This window comes from Bufo bufo, chromosome 3 (genome assembly GCF_905171765.1).
Source record: "Bufo bufo chromosome 3, aBufBuf1.1, whole genome shotgun sequence".
Classification (NCBI taxonomy): Eukaryota; Metazoa; Chordata; class Amphibia; order Anura; family Bufonidae; genus Bufo; species Bufo bufo.
This window is the reverse complement of record NC_053391.1, coordinates 252,155,146-252,164,980: the sequence shown is the minus strand read 5'-3', so window position 1 is coordinate 252,164,980 and position 9,835 is coordinate 252,155,146. Positions and strand designations below refer to the sequence as shown.

General features: G+C 42.4%; 1 protein-coding gene across 1 annotated transcript; it reads left to right on the top strand.

Annotated features, from left to right (window-relative positions):
* Positions 1-1,094: 1,094 nt before the first annotated feature.
* Positions 1,095-6,859, top strand: LAMTOR5 (late endosomal/lysosomal adaptor, MAPK and MTOR activator 5). Its single transcript, XM_040424098.1, has 4 exons — positions 1,095-1,193; positions 2,719-2,780; positions 2,972-3,089; positions 6,472-6,859. Exons 1-4 carry the CDS (start codon positions 1,156-1,158, stop codon positions 6,530-6,532), a joined length of 279 nt encoding a protein of 92 aa, XP_040280032.1. The 5' UTR covers positions 1,095-1,155; the 3' UTR covers positions 6,533-6,859.
* The last annotated feature ends 2,976 nt before the right edge of the window (positions 6,860-9,835 follow it).

Below are 9,835 nucleotides of genomic sequence, written 5' to 3'. Positions count from 1 at the left end.
AGAAATTTACATATAATAAAAGTACGTTTTTTACTGTAATTACTGCACAGCCCGAGGTAAGAGGGGCATATATGGAATCTGCTTACATTAACAAATATAATAAGTCAAAAACTGAAAATTGGGGGTTGGGGGGTGACAGAAGCCCTTTAATATTAACTATATCATTTATCATTGCCATTCTTTCTATTGTTGCCCGGGATTCGTTATTTTCCACTCATTTACTGACGTAGTGTTGCTCTCCTAGCTCTGTGTGCTTTTACATTTTTCTGACGCTCATTTTCCTTTTCATCAATAGATCTATTTGCTCGTCTTTGTCTTTCTCTTAGAGATTGTTTTTTACGCAGATTTTCCTGTTCTTCTATAGATCTATTTGCTCTTCTGAATAAATACTGGGGAGGGAGGGGGGCAGTTATTACACAGTTCTTAGTATATTCTAACTTGAAGCGTCCCCATCACTATGGGAACGCCTCTGTGTTAAAATATACTGTCGGATCTGAGTTTTCACGATCTAACTCAAATCCGATGGTATATTCTCACATAGAGGCGTTCCCATGGTGATGGGGACGCTTCAAGTTAAAATATACCATCGGATTGGAGAAAACTCTGATCCAATGGAGTGTGTGCTGAATGGTTTGTGCGCCACGCATGCGCACTTCACTAATCGGCACACACGCACGGACAACAGCCCTGAGCACGTACACAGGGTTTTTATTAGTATAGATATATATAAATATATCATTGTGCTGTACATTACATACACATTCTTCTATGTATATCATATGTAGTTATATATATCATTGTGCTGTACATTATATACACAGTTTTCTATGTATATTATATGTAGTTATATATATCATTGTGCTGTACATTATATACTATATATATATATATATATATATATATATATATATTAGCTGTGCTGCAGGTTTACGCGCCCTGTGCAGCACAGCTGACCAATCAACCACACGGTTACACACAGCTCTGCTTCTTGACATCTAACCAATGCTGTAGCCCCGCCCAGCGATCGCGCGTGACGGATCACATGGCGGTGACGTCATTAAAGGGTCTGTAGCCCGGTAGAACGAGCCTGACTCCTCCCCCGCTCGTCATTAATCACATGACCGCGATATCACTAGGGTCTGGCATCTTCCTGTGATGATGGAGGCAGCTCTGGAGCAGCACCTAGAGGAGACGTAAGTGTCTCTCCTAGACCCTCGTACAGGACTAGATAGCCGGGGGGCGCTGCTTCACATACTCATCCACCTGGGGTTACAGGTCAGGTCTCATCCCCTGATCAGCATGAGTCTGTTATCACAGTGAAGGGGCCACATTGTACCCGCTGACAGCCCATGAATTCTTCTTTATACTGCGGCTGATGCCATGAGCTTTTATTTGTCCACTTTTATTCGATTTTTAAAACTTTCCAAAGGCATTTGAGAGGTTTCTTCAAGGGCAGTTAAATAGCCAGTATAGCCACCATAGCCACCATGAGCGAGGCTGCACGTTTTCACCCCACTTTCTTGGAGTCCTGAAAGGCGAATCTGTGCAGTTGTAGAGGCTGGTAGATGAGAGTCCCTGGTGTGACTCAGTGTCTTCAGAGAGACGGCTTCCCCAATAGCCCCACGGGGGAGCTGGTCTTAACCCGGAAGGAGCTTCTGGGTTTTTTGCCATTTAGATGCCATGGTCATGTGTGACCATGGCATATAAAGGGTTAAATGCCTGACATCTGCATTATTGGCAGTCACAGACATTAGCCGCAGGCCTCTGCTATTTGAAACCGCAGAGACCTACTGACTATGGTGCTCGCAAGCAGGTGCCATATTTAAAGACCCTCCGCCTAAGGGTTAAAAGGGTCTGTCTTCCATTTGTAGCACATGCAGGGGATGATATAAAATAAGCGGTCGTTGTTTACAAGGCTGCCATGATGGTGGCACAGTGACATGTCACCGCTGCAGCCATCACTGGGCTCACAGGTAAAAGCAGTTAAGAGTTTGCCCCATTACAGTAACTTACAGTAAGTGACTGGTGAGGGTCCAACTACTGGGGCCAAGCGGTGGACACGTGCTGCGGCCCCTTTCACCTCTGTGGGACTGCCCTTGTGCCTGGCTATATCCACAGCTCCATTCAGAGGGGAGAACACGGTCCTAACGCTTGGACCGCTGCCAGTCGCACAATTATCCTGTGGAGAGGGAATAAGATGCTGTATCTGTCATCAGACACGTCTCCCCTCCATACCTGTACAACGCGAGACTTCAGGGCCAGGAATGAGTACATCTTCACAGCATGAAGAGCAGTGAGGTGTAACAGCACCGCCCCTGTTGCTCCTAGGGGCTCATTTGCATATTATTAAACATCAGTTTTCTCAAGAATGAGGCACCTGGGAAGGTGGGACCAAGACCGTGATGTAGAACTGTCAAGCACGTGTGAGAAACGGTTTTATTGGAATGTATCTGACGACAGAACCCCTTTAAAGAGGACCTTTCATGGGATTTTTTTTTTAACTAATACCTGAGTATGTAGTACTCGCTTACACAGCCTTACCAAATCTCCATGAAGCCAGGGAGGAGACGCCCACTGAGGAGAGCTGTACCGATGCCACAAATGATCATATATGGTGGCACAACAGAGGGGACCAAACCGCGCTTTGATTTTAGCCCTTATGGTTGCAGTCTATGTAAAGACATGTTACACTTTACGCTTCATTGTCTTTATTTCCAGGATGAAGATCCCGTCTATTGTTGGAATCTTGTGCACAGATTCTCAGGGACTTAACTTGGGCTGTAAGTCTTTTCTTCACCATCTTTAATGTATTCATACGAGCAGGGGTGAGGAAATAATATTCAGCGCCATTCCCTATTTTCACGTGAGGTTAGCGGGTGCCGTTTTTATGAATGTAGCAAACTCCTATCTGCCGTGGGGTATGTCGGGATTTAGGGAAATACGTGTGTAATAATGTCCTCTCTTCTTGTAGGCTGTGGAAGTCTCTCTGATGAGCATGCTGGTGTCATCTCCATCCTCCCACAACAGGCAGCTCAGCTTACAGCAGATCCCACCGACATGCCAGTTGTATGCCTGGAATCTGACAACGGGTAGGATATATGGCAGCACTGTCTGACTGGTCTGGGTCCCACCTCTGGAACCTGCATCTCTCTATGGAATCGATTTCCCTACCCCTGTCCTGTTGTTTGGCACATCCAGGCTACAAGACGGGCTGGGTTTCTGGAAACAGGCGAGCCCTCTGTAATGCCCATTCACTTCTGTGGGCATTAAGGAAACTGCATAAAACAGTAAACACTTTTTACTGGAAACCCAGCCACTTCTCGAAGCTTGGATGGCGGCCAGTGGTCCAAAGCTATAGTTTAATACGGGTCCTAGACGTGGGACCTATTAGACATTCATGGCATATCCTGTGGATATGCCATAACTGTCTGATATAAGAATTACCCCTTTAACCAGGGGTTTATACCTAATACTATGGACTAGTTTTCCAGATCTGTATTACACAGATTCAAAATATTCTCACTTGCATGAGCCTTTACCTTCTTCAGCTTAAGGCAGAATTGTCAGACTTGAGGATTGGGAGGCAGCAGAGAGTTAATACAAGGCAGTTACTAATGTATTTTTATTATGCATATTGCTTCCTTTGCTGGCTTGATCCACTTCCATCACATTATACACTGCTCTTTTCCATGGTTACAACCACCCTGCAATCCAGCATCGGTGGCCGTGCTTGTACTATAGATAAAAGCACCAGCCTATGCACTCCCACCGCCTATGGATTGCAGTGTAGTCATAAACCCTGGATACGAGCAGTGTATAATGCGATGGAAAAATATATCGATCCAGCAAAGGAGGCAATATGGACGATCACAATACATTAGTAACTGCCTTGTATTAATTTTCTCCACATGATAAATGCCATTTGCTGAAGTGACACCACCCCTTTAAAGTGTAATCAGGCCAATTATTGGGGGTGAGCCTTTGTGTAAATGCTTGTTGCTCAATTGGCCTGTGTTTGTGCAGAAGATTGTGCTGTGTAAACAGCAATCTGCAGTCCAGGGGCAATGATTTTGTATGGGGACATGTCCCCATACAGCAGAGGAGGCAGCCCTCGTCTCCTCTGACCATCAGGCAATTATTGGGCACATCTGGTTCGTTCCCAATATTTGCCCCACACATTGGTCTGTGTAAAGCCTCATGCAGATGTCCGTGAAACATGGTCCGTGAGATACCCGACTGGCATTGCAGGAGCCCACGGCGTCATTGGTTGCTATGACGCCGTGCGCTCCTGCAATGCCAGTCCGGTATCTCACGAACGTCTGCATGAGGCTTAAAATGACCTTTCCTATTTCTCCACATGCAGCTGTAATCCAAGAGATCAGCACTTGTGGACTAAATGAAAGCACGGTATATATTTTGGATCACTAGCTATGTTCTGTTAGTTTAAAAGGCTTGACCAGCACCCCCAGAAATTTTGTTTAAGGCAGGAAATGACCTAAAATAAGAAGTAAACCTTACCTGCTCACTCTCCCGCCATTTCAGTGGCACCACAGGCGTTGTTTCTGGCACTGCAGCGATAACATGCCAGACTGCTGCACGTGATCACTGCAGCCAATCACAGGCCTCAGTGGTCATAACTGCAGTGCAGGAAACAAACCTGACCACTGACACGGAAGGGATGTGAGCATCAGAAAGATTTATTATAACTTGGTTTTTTGTTCTAGAAATCCCCTTTAATCGTATTTTTAAATGTTTTGGAAGTGTTTCCCCATCCTACTACTCCTTTGTATGGTATGAAGGCTACCTCTACAGGGAGTGCAGAATTATTAGGCAAGTTGTATTTTTGAGGATTAATTTTATTATTGAACAACAACCATGTTCTCAATGAACCCAAAAAACTCATTAATATCAAAGCTGAATATTTTTGGAAGTAGTTTTTAGTTTGTTTTTAGTTTTAGCTATTTTAGGGGGATATCTGTGTGTGCAGGTGACTATTACTGTGCATAATTATTAGGCAACTTAACAAAAAACAAATATATACCCATTTCAATTATTTTTTTTTACCAGTGAAACCAATATAACATCTCAACATTCACAAATATACATTTCTGACATTCAAAAACAAAACAAAAACAAATCAGTGACCAATATAGCCACCTTTCTTTGCAAGGACACTCAAAAGCCTGCCATCCATGGATTCTGTCAGTGTTTTGATCTGTTCACCATCAACATTGCGTGCAGCAGCAACCACAGCCTCCCAGACACTGTTCAGAGAGGTGTACTGTTTTCCCTCCTTGTAAATCTCACATTTGATGATGGACCACAGGTTCTCAATGGGGTTCAGATCAGGTGAACAAGGAGGCCATGTCATTAGATTTTCTTCTTTTATACCCTTTCTTGCCAGCCACGCTGTGGAGTACTTGGACGCGTGTGATGGAGCATTGTCCTGCATGAAAATCATGTTTTTCTTGAAGGATGCAGACTTCTTCCTGTACCACTGCTTGAAGAAGGTGTCTTCCAGAAACTGGCAGTAGGACTGGGAGTTGAGCTTGACTCCATCCTCAACCCGAAAAGGCCCCACAAGCTCATCTTTGATGATACCAGCCCAAACCAGTACTCCACCTCCACCTTGGAGCTCTCTGCCCTTTACCAATCCAGCCACGGGCCCATCCATCTGGCCCATCAAGACTCACTCTCATTTCATCAGTCCATAAAACCTTAGAAAAATCAGTCTTGAGATATTTCTTGGCCCAGTCTTGACGTTTCAGCTTGTGTGTCTTGTTCAGTGGTGGTCGTCTTTCAGCCTTTTTTACCTTGGCCATGTCTCTGAGTATTGCACACCTTGTGCTTTTGGGCACTCCAGTGATGTTGCAGCTCTGAAATATGGCCAAACTGGTGGCAAGTGGCATCTTGGCAGCTGCACGCTTGACTTTTCTCAGTTCATGGGCAGTTATTTTGCGCCTTGGTTTTTCCACACGCTTCTTGCGACCCTTTTGACTATTTTGAATGAAACGCTTGATTGTTCGATGATCACGCTTCAGAAGCTTTGCAATTTTAAGAGTGCTGCATCCCTCTGGAAGATATCTCACTATTTTTGACTTTTCTGAGCCTGTCAAGTCCTTCTTTTGACCCATTTTGCCAAAGGAAAGGAAGTTGCCTAATAATTATGCACACCTGATATAGGGTGTTGATGTCATTAGACCACACCCCTTCTCATTACAGAGATGCACATCACCTAATATGCTTAATTGGTAGTAGGATTTCGAGCCTATACAGCTTGGAGTAAGACAACATGCATAAAGAGGATGATGTGGTCAAAATACTCATTTGCCTAATAATTCTGCACGCAGTGTAGTTTATACAGGAGTACTTGTTGTCCATATTCCCAGCCTTGTGAAGAAGGAAAGTTGTAAAAGCACTAATATTTCACAAAGAGGCCATACATCTGACTTGTCATTTTTGTTTTTACAGAACTATTATGATTCAGAAGCATGACCGCTTGACTGTAGCAGTTCACAAAATGACATCCTGAGAGCTTCTCTACTGGGCAGAAAACTGAATGCTACATTAGACACCATCTTCTGTGAACCTGGATTTGAAAGAAGGCCCTTCTAGAAACGATTTATTAACATGTTCCATAAATATCAGAAAGTTACTTCTCCGGGCATCTCAATTGGCATAAATCTGGGTTTTTGCCTTACATTGGCTCTATTGGACCTCTTTAACCCCACATTTTTAGATTTCCCTTAAATTTATTCTGTTTTTACTGTTGTGAGATACCTTTCTGCAGGAAAAAAAAAATGTTCGCCAAAAGTGCATATGTTTTGTCTAGTTTGGATAATTAATTTTTTTTTGTCTTCAAAAAAAATGCATGTAAACTTTTTTTTATTTTTATTTTTTTTACCAGACCCATCAAAAAAATGTATATAATTTTGAATACATTTTTGGAACGTTTCTCTAAAAACTGATTCCGCGCCGGAAACTAAAAATGTGGCGTGAAAGAGGCCTTAAAGAGGAAAAACTCAACTCAATTTCCATTGCTTTTCAGTCTTTAATTGAGATGGATAGGTGACCAACTGATTTCACAGAGGTGATGAAGTGATTTCTATCTGCTTGAGTGCTATGAATAGGTTCTGTTCTGTGGCGAATCTTCTTCCTTTTTTTTTTTTTTTTTTTTTTTTTTTTTTTTTTTTACGTGTGAGCTTCACCTTAATGGCTGATGTAATTGACAAACCGTTTAAAGAATAAAATAGCTTACTATACAAGATCCCACTTACTAAGGGCTCATGCACACGAACGTATTTTCTTTCCGTGTCAGTTCCGTTATTTTTTTTTTTTTGTGGACCGTATACGGAACCATTCATTTCAATGGGTCCGCAAAAGAATGGAAGTTATTCTGTTTCCGTATTTCCGTTCTTCAAAAAAAATAGAACATGTCCTATTATTGTCCGTATTACGGACAAGGATAGTACTGTTCTATTAGTGGCCAGCTGTTCCTTTCCGCAAAATACGGAATGCACATGGACGTCATCCATATTTTTTGCAGACCGCAAAATAAATATGGTTGTGTGCATGAGGCTGAATACAACTAAGAAAATGTTTTTATATGGTCATGTTCTGTGTGCTAGTGCAGTCTAGGGTTGGGCGATATCAAAAATATTCCCACGATAACGATATTAAGAAATTTATCACTATATATATATATATATATATATATATATATATATATATATATATATATATATAATTTTATTTTTTTTTATTTTATTTATTGCGATAAATGCCCATTTAGAAGAAAAAACACTTGGGGCTACAAGGAGACGTTATACTGTATGGGGACAGCCACAAGGAGACGTTAATTGTTATACTTTTATATGTCATATTTTTCACCATTTCGGGTGTCTGTAACTAGTTGATTGACTTCTAGTAACACTTTCGGGGGCCAATGGAAAAACAACATTGATTTTTGTGTTTTTTATTTTGTGCTATTCAGCATGTGACATAACTAAGGTATTATGGGACTGTGCGATCACATCAATACCAAATAGGTACATGTTCTTTATTTTTTTTTTACTACCTTTGTATCTCATGTGTTTTTATGTCGCCCTTGATGGAGCCTTATGTGACCTTGCAACACAACAACCAATCAGATCGCTGCTTTCAATGTTTACTCTGCTGAGATACAAATATGAAATGGCCTGTGATTGGCTGCTGCCATCAGTGCTGTGTTCACAAGCTGCTGTGTACCATTACAGGGTTAATTCTGTACCAGAACGAGTGGTTTATAGTAATCTTGTGTATCATCTCCTACTAGAGGGTGTATTGCAGGCTGTAAGCAGAAGCGTTGGTGGCGCTCCTGTCTTGTCCTGCGCTGCGCAGCCTCGCCTGTCATCTGATTCAGACGTTTGTGGGTGGAGACTGCATTATGGGAGCCTGCGTTGAGGAGCCGGGGGAGCTGCTGCGGGCAGCAATTGGTATGGAATCATGCTGGGGTGGCTGCGGACGCAGATTTTGAAGTGGTCAGCGCACATGACCGCTTCTATGATGTCACAAAATACAGCGGTTATTAGGAAACAGCGATATCGCCATGTCGCTATTTCCTAATACCGCCAACACCAGTATATTGCCTAACCCTAGTGCAGTCTACAGTCCTCATAGATGTTCCCACTACATAAAAAGAACACCTAGCATATGTCCACATGGGAAGTAAAATACAGAGGAAAAATCTGATACAGATTTTGCCATGTGTTTGCAGCAAAAACCACATGACTTATACAAGTTTTTTTGCCACAACAACTGCTGTGGATTTCACCCTCTCCGTTGCAAAAGGTGACGTCCACAGTGGAGAAATGCAGCAAATTTGAAATCCACACCTGGGGGGGAAAGGAAATTACATTATAGGAGGGGAAGATAGTGCAGATAGAGATCGGGGGCAAGGTAGTGGGACTGGGGGAGGAATGGAAGGAGGGACTAGAACAGTTCAGAAGGAGAAGTGTAGGGTACAAAATATACATAAACCTCTTAAATGTATGTATACCAATGCTAGAACCTGACTAATAAAACTGGGGAACTGGAATTAGTGATGCGTGAGGAGGACTATGACATAGTGGGAATAACTGAGACATGGCTGGATGATAGTTATGACTGGGCAGTTAATGTACAGGGGTACAGTCTGTTTAGAAAGGATCGCCAAAACTGGAGAGGGGGAGGGGTCTGCCTTTATGTAAAGTCCTGTCCAAAGCCCACAGAGAAAGAAAGGGAATATATAAGTGAGGGACATGAACATATAGAGGCAAAAACAATAATAAATTACTAATAGGAGTTTATTATAAACCATCTAATATACCAGAGTCCACAGAAAATCTGCTACTAAACAAGATAGATGAGGCGGCAGATCACAGTGAGGTCGTTATGGGGGACTACCCAGATATAGACTGGGAAACAAACCTGTACATAAAGGAAACAGGTTCTTGGCAATAACCAAAGACAAATGCCTTTCCCAACTGGTTCAAAACCCGACTAGAGGGAAAGATTAAAATAGACAAATCGCTAGGACTAGATGGCACACACCCCCGTATCCTAAGAGAATTAAGTAATGTCAAAACCAGACCTTAATTTCTAATATTTAAGGACGCTATACTGACAGGGAGTGTTCCACAGGATTGGCACATAGCAAATGTGATGCCAAAATTCTCCAAAAACAGAGCCTGTAAACTAGGCTGATAAGTTTAACATCTGTCGTGGGTAAACAGTTTGAAGGTTTTCTAATAGATGCTATCAATGAAAATAAGCAAATAACGCCATATCAGCATGGCTTCATGAGGGATCGGTCATG